The 21,622-nt window shown below is 40.6% G+C and overlaps 1 protein-coding gene across 1 annotated transcript in view; it reads right to left on the bottom strand.

Annotated features, from left to right (window-relative positions):
* Positions 1-14,449, bottom strand: part of ITIH2 (inter-alpha-trypsin inhibitor heavy chain 2) — a 34,561-nt gene extending 20,112 nt beyond the window's left edge. The window contains exons 1-7 of the mRNA XM_036273756.1: positions 14,365-14,449; positions 13,019-13,093; positions 10,792-10,824; positions 9,210-9,379; positions 5,288-5,392; positions 2,266-2,428; positions 590-697 (exon numbers count right to left, since the gene is read on the bottom strand). Coding sequence (XP_036129649.1) covers positions 590-697; positions 2,266-2,428; positions 5,288-5,392; positions 9,210-9,379; positions 10,792-10,824; positions 13,019-13,093; positions 14,365-14,448 — 738 coding nt within the window. The 5' untranslated portion in view covers position 14,449. The remainder of the gene's footprint in view (positions 1-589; positions 698-2,265; positions 2,429-5,287; positions 5,393-9,209; positions 9,380-10,791; positions 10,825-13,018; positions 13,094-14,364) is intronic.
* Between the last annotated feature and the right edge of the window lie 7,173 nt (positions 14,450-21,622).

Below are 21,622 nucleotides of genomic sequence, written 5' to 3'. Positions count from 1 at the left end.
CCACAAGTAAAGAGGTTTGGCCCAATGGCCCGATGATCATTCTGCACCCCAGCAGCGTCAGTACGGATTTGGGGAAGGGACAGTGCCAAGGCATGTGAGGGGAGCATCTGGGAGCCTGGGAGCCTGTGGAGCTGTTGACCAGGTTTCGGGCCTTGTTTAAGAGATTCAAAGAATTCCTCCATTCCCCCATGGAAGAAATGGCTACCATCTCTAGTTCTGAAAGGTTGTTAGAGGACTTTGATTCCTCCATAGTTGGTTATTATTGGCCATTAAGGCGGAGAGAATTAAGCTGAATATCTCTTGCTGTGGTTAATGTAAATCCAATATATATTATATGAAAGCTGTCTTTTAGTTACTGCTAAACAGATGCCTTGGGGGAAATGAGGCCCCAAAAGGGACAGACACTGGTCAAAATGCAATGAAACAACTGGGAGCTTTGTTTTGTATACCCTGTGGATCACTGCTTCTTCAGATAGTTCCCTCAGCTCAACACCTGGCCTCTTTCCTATTCCCCAGGGCATGTGAGGAGGGCAGAACCCAGGTTTGGAGACCACTTGGACTCTCTGTAACATGCAGTACTTGTGATTACCTTCTGATGTCCTTTAGATATGACTGGAACACCCTCAAAATGGCCATCGGATGTGTCAGGAACATGAAGAAATTTCAATCCCTGAGGTTCAATAATCCACACGTCTACCTAGAGACGGCAAAGAAAATTACTCAAAGCATCAAAGTATCTTCCAAGGCTTTTTGTGCAAGAAGTACAACTACTAAATCCTATGCTAGTTTTCTCTTCTTCAAGTTTTCTCAACGATGACCCAGCATGGTTCCATGATCATTCTGCACATTCTTTCACTCCTCTGGAATATAATGCATTTCACTGTGGAGGCTGAAGACCCTTTGGGCAACTCAGCATTCACCCTCTATTGCTTAATTTCTCTGGACTTAATTTCTTCTATTCTATTCTATTCTATTCTATTCTATTCTATTCTATTCTATTCTATTCTATTCTATCCTATCCTATCCTATCCTATCCTATCCTATCCTATCCTACCCTATCCTATCCTATTCCATTTATAACAGCATTCATGTTGTCAGGACAAAGAAAAAAGAAAAAAGACAAAGAAGGAAAGCCATTGTTAAATGATTCTGCTTTTACTCTGTAGGTCTGTCATTGATATTCCCCCACATCCTGGCCTTGCCTTTTCTGCCTTCTTGCTCGGAGCAGAGCTAGTAGGAGGGAATTCCTTTTGGTGATCCGAGGCAAAACCACAGTCATAGCTGCCATTTCTCTGTAGGTAATTTATGTGCTATGATGAGCAATTCACATGTATAAACTCATTTAACTCTCATTGATGTTATTATCTGTTATTGTTCTAATTGATTTCTCATTTCATGAATGAAGAAACTTATTCAGAATAACCCATCCAGAAAGTGGCCAACCCACGCTTCAGACCCAGGGCCCAAGCTCCTAATGCTTCGTCCACTGCTTTTTGACTTTCATCAGCTTCAGCCAGCTCCAGCTCTTCAGTGGACATTGCCATAATGTTTTTTAGCCTCATGAAAAAATATGTGATAGTACCCTTTTCACATATGAAAACATGGACACTCAGGATAACCTGTCCCGTGTCAAAAGGCTGGTGTAGTGGGTTGAATGACAGTCCCCCAAAAGATATGTCTACATATCCCTGGAACCTGTGAGTGTTACCTCACTTGAAAAAAAAGGTCTTCACAGATGCAGTTAAGAATCTTGTGATGGGGTCACCCTGTACTATCCGGTGGGCCCTAAATCCAGGGACAACTGTTCTTATAAGAGAAAAGGCAGAGGGAGATTTGGAACACAGAGGAGGTGATGAGACCAGAGAGGCAGAGACTGGAGTGATGTGGCCATGAGGTCAGAGGTCAAGCAATGCCGGCAGCTGCCAGACCCCGGAAGAAGCACAGAATAAACTCTCCTCTGGAGCCTCTAGGAGCATAACCCTGCCTACAGCCTGACTTCAGATTTCCGTTCTCCAGACCTGTTGCTTTAAATCCTCCAGTTTGTGGTCATTTGTTACCGTAGCACCAAAAAAGCGACACAGCTAATAAGAAGCCCAGCTGTCACTGAAATCAGTAAGGAAGTGGCCAGGTGGACTCCAAACCCATAGCCTTTTCGGTACACCAAACTGTCCTGCAGAGTTGAGTTGTATCAAAGATGACAAAGAGTGGGAACAACGGAACCATAAGAGGATGGCATCATTGCACATCCTGCAAATCCATGCTTACCTCCAAGTGTTTGGCCAGTCGTCCTGGCTGCAGATGAAGCCTGTGTTCATAGGACCCCAGCTTCCTCCATTTCACTTCCTGGTAATGAAGTTCAAACTGCACCTTTGCTCCAGGGAGGACGTTCACTTCGGTTTTGAAGTTCTCCATGTCAAGAATCCTGCTCCTGAAGATGTGAGCCCCAGATGTCAGTTATCACATGCACGACCAAGCACACGACCCAGAATCCAGACAGAGGGCAGCTAGGCCTTCCTGAGCACTCACACCAGCTCCATTGTTCATGAAAACGAACAGGATACTAAAACCTCCATGTAAATTTAATTCCATCAACACTTTTAGTCTCCTCTCCTACCTGATCTTTTCTTCCAGGGCTTCTTACAGATTAGGGGGGGGAGAGCTACCAGTTATTGATTTCTATTATGTGCCAGAAACTTGACACATGTCATTATAGCTTGCAAAGCAGCTCTGTAAGATAGATATCAGTAACCTCATTTATTGGACAATAACAAATGAGGCTAATAGAGAATTAGTAACCTGCTCAAGACCACACAGCTAGTCAATTGTAGGGCCGAGACTCATACTGAAGTTTAGATAACTCCAAAGACAGCACACTTCCTCTGCTGCATTGTAGTCTCATTCAGAATTCTTTATATTTTTGGAAGTCTTCAGAAAGAATACATTTATTATATCATCAAATTGAATATGTATTTCCAGCATAAGGCCTTATTTAGTCATGTACATATCAAGTCCAATGCCATCAATGGTCTTGAAATGCTTATGGTTTTAAAGAGAAATTATCAAATGAGGGTGATTTGAGCTTTAGGATACACAATGAATATTTTTTAAAAATTAAGTAACTAGCCCAGCTGGTGTGGCTCGGTGGTTGAGCATAGACCCATCACCAAGAGGGTGCCAGTTTGATTCCTGGTCAGGTCACATGTCCAGGTTGTGGGCCAGTAGGGGGCATGCAGGAGGCAGCCAGTTGATGTTCTCTCTCATTGATAATTCTATCTCTCTCTCCTTCTCCCTTCTTCTCTCTCTCTAATATCAATAAAAAAAAAATTACCCTAGGCAGTTTGCTCAGTGGTTAGAGCATGGACCAGAGAGGCCTGGGTTTGGTTCCCACTAAGGGCATGTACCTCAGTTGCTGTTTGTCCCTGGCCCCGGTTGGGGTCATGTGGGTGGCAACCACTCGATGTGTCTCTCTCACATTGATGTTTCTCTCTCTCGCTTCCTCCCTCTCTCCCTCCTGCTCTATCTGAAGATAAATGCAAAAAAATGTCCTCAGATGAGGATTAAAAAAAAGAAGAAAAATTACTGATAAACCTGAGGAGTGGGGGGGGGGGGGGGGGATGAGATAAACCAAAGAACTTACATACATGTATGCATAACCAGTGGGCATAGACAACAATGCCTAGGGGGGGAGTGGGGGGTTGGGAGGAGGGTGTCTGGGGGGGAAAAGGAGAAACATCTATAACAAAAAATTAATGAATTAATAAAAAAAAAAAAAAACTAAATGACTAAATAAGCAAGGTGAGACTGTGATAATGAGCCCATTGGGGATTGAGGAAGTACTGTGGGGAAATCACCTAAGGATGTCAGGTGGCTGAAGAAAAAGATGAGCGCAGCCTGGTGCACACCTTGGAGGTACAGTATGCGATGACAGGTCTTATTGTCTGGGGAGTGGGCTAGACAGAACATGAGCTCTGTGGTCTGTTGTGTCCGCAATACCTACAAGAGTTTCTGTTACTAATAAATATTTGTAGAATGAATAATAACACATGGGTGGATGCTGCGGTTAAAGTGATGGGTAAAGATGACAAAATGATATCCTAAAGATTAAAGAACCGATTAACCTGGATCAGCGCTGGAGGTGTTCCCTCTCTTGGAATTCTTTCTGTCCGTTCTCCATCTGGATACAGTTTTACATTTGCGCTCAGTTCGAACATCAGGTCCTCTGTGATGATTTCTCTGGACTCCCAAACAGAAGTGTGCTCTTGAGCTCCCATCGGGTTTTGTACCCCCTCTACATTAGCATTTACCCCATTATATATTATCTATAACAGCCGCCTATCATATATATATAAAATGTGTATTATAACCACCTTCGTATTGCAGCTTCCTTGGCTGTCTCCTCTGCTCACCGGCAGTATTTCCTGTGGTTTGTTGTCACCTTTGATAGAACTGGGTTCAGAGCTCAGTGAACTTTCACGAAATGAATGGGGCAAGAATGACATGAAAAGCATTTGGAGTAAAGGTAAATTTAGGTAGGTAGAAAAGGAGGAGGGAGTGAAGGAAAAAAGGATGGCAGGGCTGGCAGATTAGATACCCAGTGTGAGAAGTGGTTGGTTGAAAATTCCTTTTAAGTTTCTTGCTTGAGAGGCTGCCTTTTTAAGGGTGAAAGACTGACGCCCCATAAAAACAAGGCAGAATAAATTATTACAACAAATTCCAAACCTTTCTTTTCTAATACAGTTGACCGTCGAACAAGGCGGGATGTTAGGGGCGCCGACCCCAGTGCAGTAGAAAATCCGCGTGTAACTCTGACTACAGTCGACCCTCTCTATCCACGGGTTTCGCATCCCCATATTCAACCAAATGCACGTGGAAAACAGTATTTTTGATCCCGGTTGAGAATACGCGGTTGGAAAAGCAAAAAGAGTGTTTCCACCCGAGGTTGACTGAATCCACGGAAGCGAAGGGCCAGCTGTATCTATTGAAAAATATCCGGGTGTACGGGAACCCCCGCAGTTCAAACTGTGTTGTTCAAGGGTCAACTCTGCATGGTAAGTGTTGTCACAAGGTCACCAATATTTCTGTAGTTTATCGACCTACTTTTGAGCAAGTCGACATTAGCTACAGAGCATCCAGCTGCAGTTTCTGGAAGGATACCCAGCTGCTGCGGAGGGGCCTTAGGGAATAGAAACCAGGACACCTAACTCTGTCCCCGTGTGCCTCTGGGGGCCTGCTGTGCTCTGGAGGAAGGGACGGGAGGGGCCGCTGTGGGGGGAGGGTCGGGCCTCACCTCACCAGGCCGGTGCTTTTGCCTTTTGCTCTCGCCTGTGCGTAGAGGGCTCGACCCACAGTTTTCTCCTTAATGGAACTAGTGAATGTAGTGCCGTCGACGCTCCTAGAAAATGAAAGAAAGCTACCAGTTGGTCTGAACAGTAAAGCCAGCAAAAATGGCAAAACAAAGAAACAAGCAGACAAGGCAACCAAGTGAATTTACTGAATGGGGACAAGGATCATTTTGCACCTGGAAAAAAGAGAAGAGCGACATTTGCATGTTTCGTACACAAGAGTCCCTTCCTCCCTTTATCAGAGAGTGTGATTTAAGAGGGATATGTAGGTTCCCATCACCCTAAAAGCTTTCCCTTACTACTGTTGCTTGTGTTTAAAATATTTCTTTATTTTCAAATTTAACCCTTCAGATTAAGCATTGTTCTCTTTGAGTAGTCTTTTTAAAAATTAAAAAATTGTTTTTCAATTATGGTTGACATTTAATATTATTGTATAATAGTTTTAGGTATATAACGTAGCAATTAAACATTATATAAACATTAAAAGGGATTCCCCTATACATCTAGTATCCACCTGGCACCATACATAAATATTACAATATCATTGACTATATTTCCTATGCTGTATTTTACATCCCCATGACTATTTTATAGTTGCCAATTTGTACCTCTTAATTCCTTCACCCTTTTCACTCAGCCCCCTATAACCCTCCCTCTGGCAACCATCAGTCTGCTCTCAAAACCCATGAGTCGGTTTCAGTTTTGTTTGTTCATTTATTTTGGTCTTTAGATTCCACATATAAGTGAAATTATATGATATTTGTTTTTCTCTGTCTGTCTTATTTTACTTAGCATAATATCCTCTAGGTCCATCCATGTGGTTGCAAAAGGTAAGATTTCCTTCTTTTTTATGGCTGAGTAATATTCTCATTGTTTATATGTACTACACCTTCTTTATCCACCCATCTACTGATGGGCACTTAGGTTGCTTTGGGAATTCCTTCTAGAAGAGGTAAGTGATAAGTCACAGTTATCTGGCTTACATTTGGTTTATAAGATCAATCTTCTGTGAGTTGAGGGCCTGCCATAGCTTGCGGGCCTTTTGCTCTTCTACAAGGGTGGCAGAGAGTAAAGAAAGCTGGAGAAAGGGGCTGGTGAATGAACCAACCCCTTTGCAAAGTTTGTGTTTATCCCTCTAACATCTCCCTTGGTGACCTCTGTCCTCTCTTTGCATCTCTCTCATCTACCTCCCTGAATTTTAGCTGGCTATCATCTAATCCATACCAAGAAATGATTGATCAGAGCAGTTGAATTACAGAATTTGAGAAATGAAAGGGAGCTTATGACACCCAAATAAGCAGTATCTCTCCCCAAAAAAGAACTTAGAAATATGTGTAAAAGTTTTGGTTGTTCTATTGCCTGAAACTACTACTGGCATGATAGGAGGGCACCAAGAACGCTAGACTTTCTGCAATGTGAGGGATAGTTTTGCTAAAAATGTCCTTCCCCAAACACCAGCAGCATGCTTGTTGAGGCACACATCTATGTTTGCTTCTTTTTTTTTATTATTTTTTTTTATCCTCACCAGAGGACATTTTTCCACTTTTTGTTCAGGTAGAGTGGGAGGGAGAGAGAGGAACAGAGAGAGAGAGAGAAACATCGATGTGAAAGGGACACATCGAGTGGCTGCCACCCGCACAACCGACCAGGGCCGGGGACAAACTGCAACCGAGGTACGTGCCCTTAGCGGGAACTGAACCCGGGTCTCTCAGGACCACAGGCCGACGCTCTAACCGCTGAGCCAAACCGGCCAGGGCTATGTTTGCTTCTTTATGAGAGAAATCAGAGCTAAGGAGACAGTGACTTGTTCAAGGTCATACAGTTGGTTAGAGACTGAGCTAGAACTGGACCCTGTGTGCCCAGGTTAGCACTGTTTCAATCAAATTATTTTGAGGTTCAAAGACCATCAAGTCATTAAGATAAAAGGAAATCACTCCTAATGGTAGAATATTTGGAACCTTGATAAAAAGGCAGAAGAAATATTTTGGATATGAAGGTCTGCACAACTCCTATTAAATTGTGGTGATACTTATTTGTGGAATATAGTGAACATAGGAGTCTGAGGAATGGGGTAGTCCCAGACATGTGGAAGTGGGGTACAGACTGACAATCCCCAGAAGAAGGGGTGTGGGGGGAGAGATAAATCACAGAACTTATATGCATGTGTGCATGAACAACGGACATGGACAACAAAGCTGGGGACAGGGTAGGGGGGGGGAATCAGTGGAGGGAAAAGGAGAAAAATCTGTAACAAAAATAAATAAATTAATTTTAAAAAAAGCAAGAAAGAATAAGGGGAAATAATAAATAAAAAAATTGTGGTGATATAAACTCAGCCCTGTGTAGAGGGAGACCAAGTAAATGTGTATTCATAATTCTGTCTTTCATCACCTCAAATCTTCTATGGAATAACATGTGGAAATGGAGAGAATAGAGGAAAATAGAAGATATACCTTGAATGAATTTTGGTTTTGGGGTTTAAAAATAAAAATACATGAAAATAGTTTTAAATATAATTTTTCAGACATGGTGTTACATAATACCACTATGTTTACATTTTAGAAAAGGCTGACTAAAAATGTTTTCAAAATAAATTTCTAAGCCAATTCAAAGGATACGTATTCAAAGTCACATGATGCTTTTTTTCCCCACCTCCTTTGTTTTATTTAGAAAAGACAGTTAACTGGCTCTGCACTTTTTAGAAGCTATCATGAAGGGTATTTGAACTCTTCATTTTATTTTTTCACAGTTATCATTGATTATGTTGGTATATGAAAAACAAAAGCAGACAAGAAATAATTCAATCTAATGTCTTAATAAAAAGCAGCCAGACTGTACGCAGAGCACTGTGCTCTATTCTAGTCCGCTTGAGAAGGACATTGGCCAAGTGGAGCCCACTCTGGTGATGACCACCAAACAGTCAGGGAATGGGGAGCCATCCGTCACCTGGCAGAATAGGGAACATTTAACCTGGCAGGTGGGACAAAGTACCTGGCTTTTACTACTTAAAAGGAATTTCGGTGGTCAAAAAATTTTTTTATTGTAGAAATCTTTAAACATACAAACAACAATAAAGAGAATAATATAAGAAACCTCCATGAAATCATCACTGCACTATGCCAATATTTCCTCCAATCTCAATTGTCGGTACCTCAACTCTGTCTACCCTGATTATTTTGAAGCCAATCTCAGACAGGATATCACTTCCTTCTTGAACTCTTTAATATGTAATTTGTAGAGAATTTTTTAAAAATTGTTCATAGAACTAGAGTCATTGGGTAGAAAATGGAACAGGTTTCAATTAAGTATAAGAAATAATTCTAACAGACCTATGAACTATTGAGTGGAGAGTCCTGGGAAGTAGAAAGTTTATCATTAAAGATATATGTAAGTCAAGCCTGGATAATCCACTTGTCAGGGGTATAACAGAGGAGCTCAATCACTGGACAGATGATTGAACTTAATCAGTGGTTCTCAGTTTTTCCGCGTAAAGAAACATATGACAGATGACACTGAACTGCTCTGCACACACCCATATGTGGTTTCCCGGAAGCCAGGACAAGGCCTTATATTTATTTCTCTCCCCGCCAAGGAAGTATACTAAAATGCAAATAAGTAGGAGGTTGTTACTATAGAGATAGCTTAAGTTTGTTTCAATTTATTAGACATGAAAAGCAAATCCTTCACAAATTCTGATATTTTGAACAGAAACAAATTATTGGGACCCACTCCATAATGACCCTTGACACCCAGTGGGTCCAAAGTTCTGAGAGCCAGGACCACTGGAGTAGTTGACCATCAAGGCTCATTCTAACTATGATTCTATGAGTAGAGCATGGCCAGTTTCTGGTGATATGAGTTACTCACATGGAGAAGTTGGAAATGAAGGCTCCTTTGGGAATCTGAACGTCAAACACCACATTCTGAGGCTGTGGGGAGTTATTCACCACTTTGGTCTGGATCATGGTGTTGGCCATACGAGAAGTAATAGTGGATTGGACTTTGTAGCTATAAAGTGTTACTTGATCAACTTCTTCCTGTAATTGGCAAGAAAGTGTAACTGTACTCAGAAAAAAATTACAGAGAACTTCACTATGCATTTGATGCTAAGAGCAGTACCTTTTATTATGAACAAGCCTAATGCATTAAGTATATATTATTATTAAGCATTCTTCTAACTTGAAATACCCCCCAGGCAGAAGTCTGCCTTTATTTTGAGATATCTTGAGACACCTTTCAGCTCTATAAGTCTATTAACAATGATTTAAAGTTAGAATACAAGTAGAAAATGGTTGTGGAAAGCAAGATTGAATGGGAACATTCTAGGAAATAACTTCACATGCAGAGACATAGTGAGGGAAAGGACACATGATCGCCGGGTTGGAAGGGGACCCTGGTTACATCTCCGGAGTGGGGCATAGTCAGAGGTATAATGAGGTGGAAGACACACATGGTCACTATACTGCTGTCTACCTTCTTTGATTTTATCTATTACAATTTAATCTTCTCCCAGTCTTCTCCTTCCCCAAATAAAAACAAAATGTGAAAACACTGATGGGTGTGAGCAATAAACTAAATAGCAGGACCAGAAAAATATCATTTTGATGCAATTATTGGTCCAGCACTCTGGACCCCCCTTTGCCTGTCCTTCTCTGCTCCTTTAAGACAGCCCCGACGTAAAAGACTACAGTTTATGAGGGTCCTCAAGGGCAAGGGATTACTAACATGCATTTTTCAGGAAGTGCCTGAGAATTGCAAGCTTTTCAGGACTGTGGCAACTACATAGCCCCATTAGATTTTGCTTTGTTTCTCCAAAAGGATTTTGCTTGTTTTAATACTAAATGTCATCCCCTAAACTTTCTCATTCAAGACGAAACTTTTCAACCCAATATCCAGCCCACCTCCAGCTAAGATAAAACCCAGGCTAAGTTATTTGTCCTGTTTAACCCCTCAAACCTGTGCTTCTCACAATTTCTGTCAGTTTAGAGTAGGAAGCCAACATGAACCACTTCCTTTTGACATTTTCTTGCAGTAAGAAACACGACTTTGAACATCCCAGGGAATCGGGTCATTTCATGTTTAAGGGTTCCTTTCCCACACTCACTCGGCTACCCTCCAAAGCTGTGAGATGTCATATTTTAAATTGAAACTGTTAAGTTGGAATAAATATATATGCTTGGATGAAATCTTTGTTGGCAAAACTAGAGAAAACAAAAAGAAAGGACATTTCCAACTCTTGGTGACACCTCTTCTGACTGCTGGTACACGGTTCTCTTTCATGCTGAGTTTTAGACACACTTCCAACAGAGTTGGGCAACGGGGTATTTCGAAAGTCAGGTACATGCTCTCAGAGATGGAGACAAAGGAGGCTACGGTACTGATTTCTAGGTAATAGGTAACAGGAAAATCATTCAGGCATCAATTTTTAACAAAATCAAAGTAAACTTACCATGGTTTCTCCAGATTCTCCAGAAACACTTCTCTGTGAAAGGAAGTTAGATAATTTTTTAGAAGTGTGTCACTTATTACTTTGAGGGTAAAAATTGCTTTCTCTCAATAAAAAAAAAATGTTTTTTTCTTTAATACTGAGCTGTTATCCATTCATTAGAGCTGAGACATAAATATCAAACATCCTGGAATACTATTTCTCACTGATGTGTTTCTCTGAACAAAGGTCTCAGCCCCTTTCCGGTTGTGTACCCATTATTTTTTATATAATGCTAAAACAAATGTTTTTTTTTATTTTTTATTTTTTATCCTCACCGGAGGACATTTTTCCATTTTTTGTTCAGGTAGAGTGGGGGGGAGAGAGAGGAACAGAGAGAGAGAGAGAAACATTGATGTGAAAGGGACACATCGAGTGGCTGCCACCCGCACAACCGACCAGGGCCGGGGACAAACTGCAACCGAGGTACATGCCCTTAGCGGGAACCGAACCCGGGTCTCTCAGGACCACAGGCCGATGCTCTAACCGCTGAGCCAAACCGGCCAGGGCAAAACAAATGTTTTTAAATGAAAATATTCAACCAAACTCACGCCAGCTAACTTATATCACCCTCATCCTGTTTGTCTGGTTGATTTTCACTCAGTTGGATGGTTGGTTGGGTGCTCCTCTCCACCATGGGGCTCTGGACGCCATCCCCACTGTCTGCAACACTCCACCTTTCAGATCACCTCTGTCCCTTACCTTAATGTCACTAACTCCTACTCGTCCTTCAGAGCTCAGCTCAGGCAGAATGTTCTCAGTGAAGCTCCCTCTGAACCCTTCTTACCCTCAGACTAGGTAAGCTTCCTCTATTTAGTGTTTCATAGCAGCGTTGCCCCTCTTCAAAGCAAGACAGTGGGAATGCATGTCTGTCTTCTCCATTAGACTGAGCTACATGAGAGTAGGGATTTTGACGTGTTTCCCCCTTGGTGGAGCTCAGCGTGGTGCTGGGCATGTGGAAAATTCTGTGCTCTAACATCTCTGCTAGGGAATTATCCCCAGGAAAGATTGTCCTGTGGGTATGGGAAGCTGAATGGCTTTAGAACGATGAATGAACTTAATGTCTGATGAATTTTAAAACAATGTCAGGTGTTGTAGATAAGCTTAGCTTGCCTGATTTGGGGTGAACTGAAGGTTTAAGGGGTTTTATGTGACATAGTGAAGTCAACAATTGTCTCTTTTTAGATTTTTCGAGTGCAATCCTCAGCGACTAAGTTTTCCCTCTTTTGAGTAAATGAAGATACCAACATGAGGGCTTGCCTACTGGGCTTTAATATCATTGGTCTACAGCCCAGCTGGTGTGGCTCAGTGGTTGAGTGTGGACCCATGCACCAAGAGGTCGCTGGTTTGATTCATGGTCAGGGCACAAGCCCAGTTTGTGGGCCCGATCCCCAGTGGGGGGCATGCAGGAGGCAACCAATGTTCTCTCTCATTGATGTTTCTATCTCCCTCTCCTCCTCCTTTCCTCTCTCTCTAAAATCAATAAAGAAAAAAAATATAAAAACATATTATTGGTCTACAAAAAACTTGGATTTCTGAAAAGTCAAAAATTCATAACCATACAAAATAAGTCATTCGTTAGCTTAGGGGTGCTCCCATAAATATGTCCTTTCTCAGCCTGCAGGCTCTATGGGGGAGAAGCCAAACCCTTCCTGGCCTCCTGGAAAACTCACCCCATGAATGAACGGATTTTTGTCTATGCTGCTGCTGGTGGCCTCCAGGGTGCAGTCCTCAGCGTGACCAGTTCCCTGAGCCTCTCCAGGCTCTCTGAGCTCCACCCCACGAGAGCAGCGACGGGAGGAAAGAATATGTGGCTGCAGTGGGACGCGTCTGCCACCACCGGGAGAGGAAATACCACCCCAAGAGGAACTCTTCCTTATCAGACAGTAAAAGCATCCCATAACCTTCAAGTTTGAAGGAAACACCTAGCTGTATCTTCCTAAGGGACTAATGTGACCGTTATGGTTGGGGGGGCTCATGGACAGCTGCATGGAGGTCTCACTTGACCTCACCTTGACAATACTTCCACCTGCATGTAAAACCATTGGACTCTTTTCTGCTAAAAACCAAACCAAACCAAACCAAGCTCTTGAGAAAAATCTAGCAAAAAGTATCTTAATCCTGCGTCTACTTCTTCAGTCATGGTCTCTTTTACCTATTTTTCTCTTTTGGAACTTAAGGCTTACTGTACCTGATGCCTCCGGTTCTCGGGTACAAAGTGAAATTTGCTTGGGGCCAGTTCCTCGAGATCTTCATATTCTGCAAACTTAAAAGAATATAAGGTGTTTATTTCTATCACTAAAAAAAAGATCAAGAGCAAAAGAGGCAGCTGGTGACAGGCATAAAGTATCCATTCTATTATTTTATCTTATTTCCTATTCTTCTGGGCAATCTCACATTTTTACACAATGGTTCCCTTAATATATTTATGTTTGCTAGTTATTAAGTGTAAGGAGTTAATTTTTTGAGTTTTCCAGAAGAGTATGGGACATAAGGTAGGGATAAAAGTAACCTAGTGATCAGGTAGGTATCTGGGAGAGTATTGGGTAGATCTTGGGGCATCAACAGTGTCTCCCTGAATAAATGTGAATCATTATCCATTGGATTAAAATTGTTGATGTAAAAGGAATACCAGTATAAAGTGACTGAAAAAGCACAACAAATTTGGATGTCTTAGCTTCAATTCTGGTGGTTTCCAATATATATACTCCGGTGGTTTTGAAAGTATTGGGAAATACAGTAGTTTCTAAGCAGACAGAGTGGTTTTTTCCCCCCTGCAAATGTGCTATTCTGTTTTGTTTTGTTTTTTTTTGGCACTTTCTATAGGTAATCCACTCTGCAAGTATTTATTACAAGCTTCTGCACCTCCTAGGATATTCCCATAATGCATGTTGCTTTTCTGGCATCAAAATAGCTCTTTATGACTTTCAGAATGACTCAGTCCAAGACTTTTCTCATGTGGGGATGGCCAAAAGACCAAAGAGGAGATCTTGAGCTCTGGGAATAGTTCCTGCACTCTGCCAGCCCACTTACCATCTCCCCCCTTTAACAGGAATATTTAACATGCCCTTATTACAGAAATCATTGTCCACAATAGTGTTTTGATAATGACTTTTCTTATACTCAGTGTAAGAGTGATAATGACATATCGTCATCATCATTTTCATCATCATAGCTAATAATTATTAGGTGCTTCCCAGTGCTTGCCCTGTGCTAGGTAATTTATATGTCATTTAATTTTCAAAGTCCCTTTGAGTTAGATCAACTGTCATTCCCATTTTTTAGATAAGAAGCAGGCAGCTGTGCTCCATTATGAGGCCGGCACGTTGAGCTTGACTTCATCTCTGGAGAAACCCTTAGTGCTCTAAAAGGTAAATACACAGCCCGGTCATTATGACAGTGAACACTTCTACTCAGAGCAGTTTATCATAAATGTCCTTTCCACCCGGCATACAGTCCTTGAAGAGCGACAGCAACAGGCTCGATCCTCAGCATCTATTATAGGCCATCAGCGAGGAGGCTTCTGGAAGTACTTACTTGTGGAAGTCCATTGTTGGGGATTTCGAAGCCTTGTGCCTCGGACAGAAAGAACCAGATGAGGAAGCTGGTGAGCCATTTCATCGTGCTGCCGGCGTCGCCAAGGTCTCCGGTGCAGGGTCGGGAGAATGCCACTCGCACTGAACCAAGTTCAAAGGAACAGCAGAGGAGTAAAGTTAGTTTTTAAAAAGTAGAAAAAAAGAGGAAGAAAGCTCTCAGACTTTGTTCAAAAATGGAACAAATATTTGTTCTGGAGTTCAAACTCGAGCTGTGGGGGTGGGTTGGACACAGAGGTTATTCAAACAGCAAAGCCGGAGGCAGTCACGGCTGTGAGAACAAGTCAGGGTCGCATGACATGTAGCTGCTGCTGCTGCTGCTTCTTCCTTTTGCTCCTGTGCCGATTTCTGTTCCTCTTAAAATCAGAGAGACCTAGAGAAAAGTGCCGTCCTCTTTGAAGGACCAAGTGAGGAACTGTACCGAGAAATAGAGTCAGAACAAAGCTAGGTGGTTTCTGGAAACAAAACCCTTGGATTTAAATGAAAATAGGAAGAATTTAGCAAAAGTGGGAGACGAAATGGAGTGCTTTTCTGAGCAAAGCATTCCCTGTCAGTGTTTCCCCTCTCTTTGGTAACTGAGTACCTATCACATGCAAAGAACCGGGCCAGCAGCTGTGCCCATACAAAGGCAGACTCTTCAGTGCCGACGCTTCACAAAAGCCCGAGTAAGAGAACAGTGTCTGCTCCTGCAGCCTTGCTCAGGCCAGTGGCAAATCAGCCCCCATCCCCCGTCCCAGAACCAGGGGAAGCCCAGCCTGGAAGCAGAATGTATTATCCCTTCTCCTTCATAGTCTGGATATAATAATAAAGTCAACTAGGATATACTGAGGCCTTTCTGGGGCCAGGCACTTTTGCTTTCATGACCTTTGTTTAATTTTTTTAATCTATAAAAGAGCCATGTGAGGGAGGTACTATATTTATCCTCATTTACAGTTGAGGAAAGTAAGGTTAAATAATGTACTCCACATTTCACAATTGGTTAGTGGAGACAAGGACCAAGGTTGGCCCGACCCCAAGCGTTTGCTCTTCACGGCGATGCCCAAGGGAAGCAACCTGCCATCCATCGTTGGGTCCAATGTCCCAGGTGTGAATTTAGACTAGAATTTCCTGTACTCCTCAACCTGTGTGGCAAATCTATTGACGAGCCCTTTTCCTGAGCCTCTACCCCAGGCATCTGCTTGAACAAGGGCCATGCTGCGCACCCCAGTTTGGTCAGTGGGGGAGCTGAGTTCTCAGGGTGTTTCTGGCAGTTTTCTTCCCCAGTGAAACCCATGGCTTCCTGCCGACATTCCCTGATCTAGCATCTAGTTCCTGCACCCACAGGAAATAGGAAGTTGGCCATGGCCTCTGAGACATGAGCACTAGGACCAGTCCCACCAGGTCCCTGTCTGACCAGACACAGCAGGTGGCCTTGCACCTCAGAGAGACACTGTGCAGATTACATGGAACACAGGGCAAAGAAATAGGTCAGTTGTCCGTGACAGCTTTCTGATTCGGTTTGAGGGGAAATGGTTTAGAGTTTATTTCAAAAACAATTCTAGCCTGGCTGGTGTGGCTCGCTGGTTGAGCGTCCACCCATGCACCAAGAGGTTGCCGGTTCGATTCCCAGTCAGGGCACATGCCCAGGTTGTGAGCCCACAGGACACTCAGGAGGCGGCCAATCGATGTTTTCTCTCTCATCGATGATTCTATCTCTCTCTCTCACTCCCTTTCTCTCTCTCTAAAATCAATAAAGAAAAAAAATTCCAGATAAAAAGAGAATGTAAAAAAAAACCAAACAAACCCAAAAAAGATAAACTAATGGATTAAAACATGCAGGATGGTATTTTTAAAAACTATAATTTTATTTATTATATCCAAGCACATATCAAAAATAATTTGAAATATAAAATATATATAGATTAAATTTATCTGTAATATTATAAAGGGTTACTGATTTTTTGAAAAGGTCAACCATATACTGTCTCTAAGAATTACACTCTATCTCCATGAGACAAAAACAGAATAAAAGTTGAGATTGCATTAAAATCTATTCTATTTAGCCCTAGATGGTTTGGTTTAGCAGTTAGAGCACCAGCCCAAGGACAAAAGGGTTGTGTGTTCAATTCCGGTCAAGAACACTTACCTGGGTTTCAGGTTTGATCCCTGGCCCTGGTTGGGGTTGTGCAGGAGGCAACTAATTGATGTCTCTCTCTCTCGCTTCCTCCCTTCTACTCTATCTAAAATCAATGGAAAAATATCCTTGGTTGAGGATTAACAACAACAACAAAATCAATTCTATTTAAGTATTTCAAATATCTAGAAATAAGGATTACAAAGATGGTATCAGGTTAAATATATGTCATAACAAATAATGAAAAATTCAAAAGATATTAATAAATCTAAGATTAGAAACCAAATATTTGGGAAAATAAGATAATAAAATAGATTTTAAAATTAGAAGTGATAGATCTGTTTAACTCTATAAAAGCAGAATATACAAGAATAAATTTAAAATGAAAATGAGATATATAATGATTGATAAACATGGAAGATATCTTTATAATAAGTTCATATATTACTAATAAATAGAGATTGACAAATATGTCAAATTTATAAGAAATCTTATATGAAATTTAAAATATTTTAAATAGCCCATAATATAGAGGTAAACAGACCAAAAACAGAGAAAGAAATGAAAAAAGTTACATAAAAAAAAACTATTGAACCTGACCATTTTTTTAAAACTTCTTTTTTTTTTTTTTTTTATCCTCACCTGAGGACATATTTCCATTTTTTGTCCAGATAGAGTGGGAGGGAAAGAGAGGAAGAGAGAGAAACATTGATGTGAAAGGGACACATCAAGTGGCTGCCACCCGCACAACCCAACCAGGGCCGGGGACAAACTGCAACCGAGGTACGTGCCCTTAGCGGGAACCGAACCCGGGTCTCTCTGGACCACAGGCCGACACCATAACCACTGAGCCAAACCAGCCAGGGCTAAAACTTCTTATTCGGTTTGAAGGAAAATGGTTTAAATTTATTTAACAAACCATTCCTGATAAAAAGAGAAAGTAAAAAAAGTATAATATCTGTACGACATACACAAAATGATAATGTGGTTTTTAATTCACTTAATGAGGCAGGTATTGTTTTCAGCCCCTAAATCTGAAAAGAACAATACATAGCCACAAAGTTTAAGACCAATTTATTTATTAAAAATAATAAATATGATTCTGGACAACATTTTGATACCATGAAAGAGTAATTTTCTATAACTGAGAATGGATTAGCCTAGGAAATCAAGGTTGATATTGCACAAGAATATTTGCTATAATAATACTTCAGTAAAAAAAACAAAAACAAAAACAAAAAACAAACTAAGAATTTCACTATTTCAAGAGCTATTGAGAAGACATTCAATAAATTCCAAAATCTGTTTCAGATTAAAGAACTGAAAATATTAGTTTAGGAGGCAATTTTTTTAACATGACAGATGTGTGTGTGTGCGTGTTAAGACTCTTCAGAAAAGTCACTTCTCTCTTAAAAAGAGAAACCAAAAGATTAGTTTTGTAAAGGATATGATTCCTTTCCTAGAAAATCTAATAAAATATTACTAGATCCAATAAAAGAGAATCTAATAAAAAAATTACTAGAACCAGCACATTTGTTTAGCCAAACAGCAAGGTATAAGGTGAACCTGCAAAATCAGTTACGTTTAGCTGGTGATTACACAGCCAATAGCATGCAAGATGTACCTTTTAAACCAAATCTCTCAAAGCATATAGGAAATTAAGTTAGGGATTTATAAGAAGAAATATTTTAAACTCTGATAAGATAAAAGAAGACATGAATAGATGGAACATTTTACTGTTAGAAATACTAATAGTTAATACTAAGAGCTGAATTAGTTAATAAGTGATTCATTAGGTCAATTAATAAATACATTTTATAAAATATTGATGTTAGTGTCCCCATAGAAGAGTTTATAGAATTTGAAAACTCCACAGGATGAGAAGACAATAAAAGACAAAAAACAACAACATGGTTTATAAACAGTAAGAATGATATCCTAGTTCGTTAGATTCTAAAATACATGACAAAACACAAATGAAAAGATATGGTTTGAAGCTCAAATATAGACACTAATTAATGCAATAAAATAGTGAGTCCAGAAATACATTTCATGTAGAATATATTATAAATCTAAAGCAACACAACAATGAGGAATGAATTCAGTCCAAAATAAATGGTAGTGAAACAATGAGATTGTGGTACGAGAGAACTAACTTTAATCCAACCTTGTCTAGGACAAGCGGGTGAGCTCCCAGCCATCTGGGTGCATCTGCCCAACCCTCACAGAAAAATCTTGTCATAGCTTTCCATTCTTTGCTGAGATAATGCCTCTGAGCAATTGAGACCCTATGGCATATTTGAAACAAGTTATGGCCCCTTCATTATGATTCCAAACATGTTGGCCCCTTCATCTCTTGATTGTAATCTGATATTTGGAATGACCTCAGAACAACCAAACTAAGGGCAGGTTGGGTCAGTCTTCTCTTTTGATGCTGATATCTTAGCTCCAGATTCCAAGGTCTTGGACAAAATAGCCTGTTTGATCCCCTGATGTTCAGAAACTTCCCGGCTCCCTATCAGGATAGCTGTGTACTCAGGTCGCTGATCCTGAACTGAGGCTCCCCACCTGGCCTCAGGCGTGGGCAGCTGGTATCTGATGAATTGAAAGTATCCACTATTACCAAACTCTCTGGATTTATAGGATGGAAATCGCTATTGCAAATGCCGCAAGAATATTCACTTCCATATAGTAAAAAATCAGTAAGAAATCTAAGAGAGAAAATTTCACTATATTACATTATGTTTTAGCGAAGTAATAACTCAGTTAGTACTCAATGAGAATTCTAAAGAATATCAATAGACTCTGAGTAGGTCATTATGGCTTACTAGCAGTGTGTCAATAGCCAGCAGATGATTATAAAATTCAGTTCCAGTTCAGTCATTGTGAAAGTATAGCTTAAAAGTCCACAGTCAAAGGTGAACTAATTTACAAATAGCTGTATGTGACCCTTTACTGCTTGTTCGTTAGTTCACATGAGGCACACTATGGAGAAAGTCTGTTTTCTATGTATGTTTGAACTCTGATAGCTTCCTTCTCATAGTGAAGTTAAGACATTTTGCTTTAGATTTTTAAAGGATTATTTGTTTTAATTTTCCAAGAAGATCTTCTATTGTTCTGTCACGTTTTTCCTTCTCTTTTAGGCACGGGTGTGGGTTAATGCAATTTGGGGCCAGACATAAGGAAGCTTCAAAAGAAAAATGTTAGAAATTGGATACATGTACTACAAGTCAAAAATACAAAATTAGAAAGTGAGGGGCTTAAAACAACAAAAATTTTGCCTGATTCTCGGACATACTACCGGCTGCCCTCACTCAGAGTCCCAGGCTCAGAGAGGCATGGGAGGGAGAATGGAAAAATTAGGAGTACATTCGTTGCTTACATGCTTCTACCTGGAGTGACACATGTTACTTCCATTCGAACGTCAGTGGCCAGAACAAGGGGCGTGGCTATGCTTAATTTGCAATCTCTTCCTATGCTGGAAAGGATGGGGAGTTTGGATTTTGGTATAGAATAATGTCTACTACTGGAGGAAAGCTGGAACTGAGAGTGGAGTTCAGCAGGAAGAGAAATGGATGTTACCAAGAATTAGCCCCAGAATTTCTGGAAATATCAGGGAGGCCCTTGAACTTCCTCCCAAGCACAGAACAGCACATTCAAATAATATTTACCTAAACACAAAGGTACAAGTAGCTGTACAAGTAACTTCAGTCACAAATATGCACTTTCCATAAGACCCTGCACCCCCTCTCCTGAGCAATACTGACCGAACCAGGAGTCCCTACAACACAGTGTGAAGGAAACAGATCTTTGGGATCAACTGATTAGGAGAGTGGTCTCTTCTAGGCATCACTGGGGGTGTTTTCATCAGGAAGCTGCTGTGCAGAATCAGGAGAAAGGGAGCAACAATCTGGGAGAGTCTGGAAGGATGGTTTTAGAGCCACAGCTTATTGGGAGAAAGAGCCCAGTTTTATTCCACGTTTCTGTTTTTATTTCATGAAGTCTATCTATCCAAAGTGGCATGTGGATGGTATTGGTATGAAAATTCACTTGAAATGTTTTTCAAAATATGTCCCCACTAGATGGCGAAAGGTACTCACCTATTTTGAACTGATTTAGAGGACCCGTGCAAAGTAAGGGATGAAGAACTTGGAAGTAAAATATTGATCACATAATTGGGAGGGTATGAGCTTCTATGATAAGAAGCTTTATCATGGTGTATTATGTGAGCATAACCTCGTATCTCTAGAACCGATTATGGGGTTTTTCTCTCCAAAAACATATTAAAATCATCACGTATTAAAGCTATTGATTGATTCTGACAAATAACACATAACGAATACACAAGAATGATTCATTATAAGTATTATGGGTAAACTGTATTACATAACAGATGTGGATATTTATTTACAGTAAACTAGTTGGCCAGTCAAGCAACCAACATAACTGAATACTTTCTGTATGCAAATTATGTCGTCAGACTCCATGGCACATGCAGCCATCTAGGGGAGCGGTGAAGGGCAGAGTCTTTGGGGTTCTGAGTTTGTACCTTAGTTTCTACCACTCATTAGCTATGACCTTGAAAAGTTACTCAACCTGTTTGGAATTCTTATTTAATAAAAAATAAATACCATATGAAGTTGACCACTGTTCATTGGGTGTTCTGTTGCATGCAGATGAACACATCCTGACTGGTAAAATCAATGTTTTCTTTAAAAAAATATTCTTATGATGGAACATTTCAAAACATACATTAAAGGAAAAAACTAGCATGAGTATCCAGGAGGACCACTTTTCTCAAAAAACACCCCTTTACATTATTAACTTCTATTCTCCCAGCATACTTGTACTTATTACAGATTTATAATTTCAAGTTATTTTAAGTGGCAGTTCTCCATATTAGTGTATTGAAGTATGGGAAAATTATTTTTTAATTATTTTCAAAACTTGAGATGAAATAACATAACACAAAATGAACCATTTTAAAGTGAACAATTTGGTGGCATTTAGTACATTCACAAAGTGGTAAAACCTACACTTCTACTGAGAATGAGATGTTTAGCAGAATTCAGAGGTGAGTGTTGGGGGC

Source organism: Molossus molossus, unplaced genomic scaffold (genome assembly GCF_014108415.1).
Source record: "Molossus molossus isolate mMolMol1 unplaced genomic scaffold, mMolMol1.p scaffold_m16_p_1, whole genome shotgun sequence".
Classification (NCBI taxonomy): Eukaryota; Metazoa; Chordata; class Mammalia; order Chiroptera; family Molossidae; genus Molossus; species Molossus molossus.
Note: the sequence above shows the minus strand (reverse complement) of the source record. Positions and strands in the feature narration are given on the sequence as shown.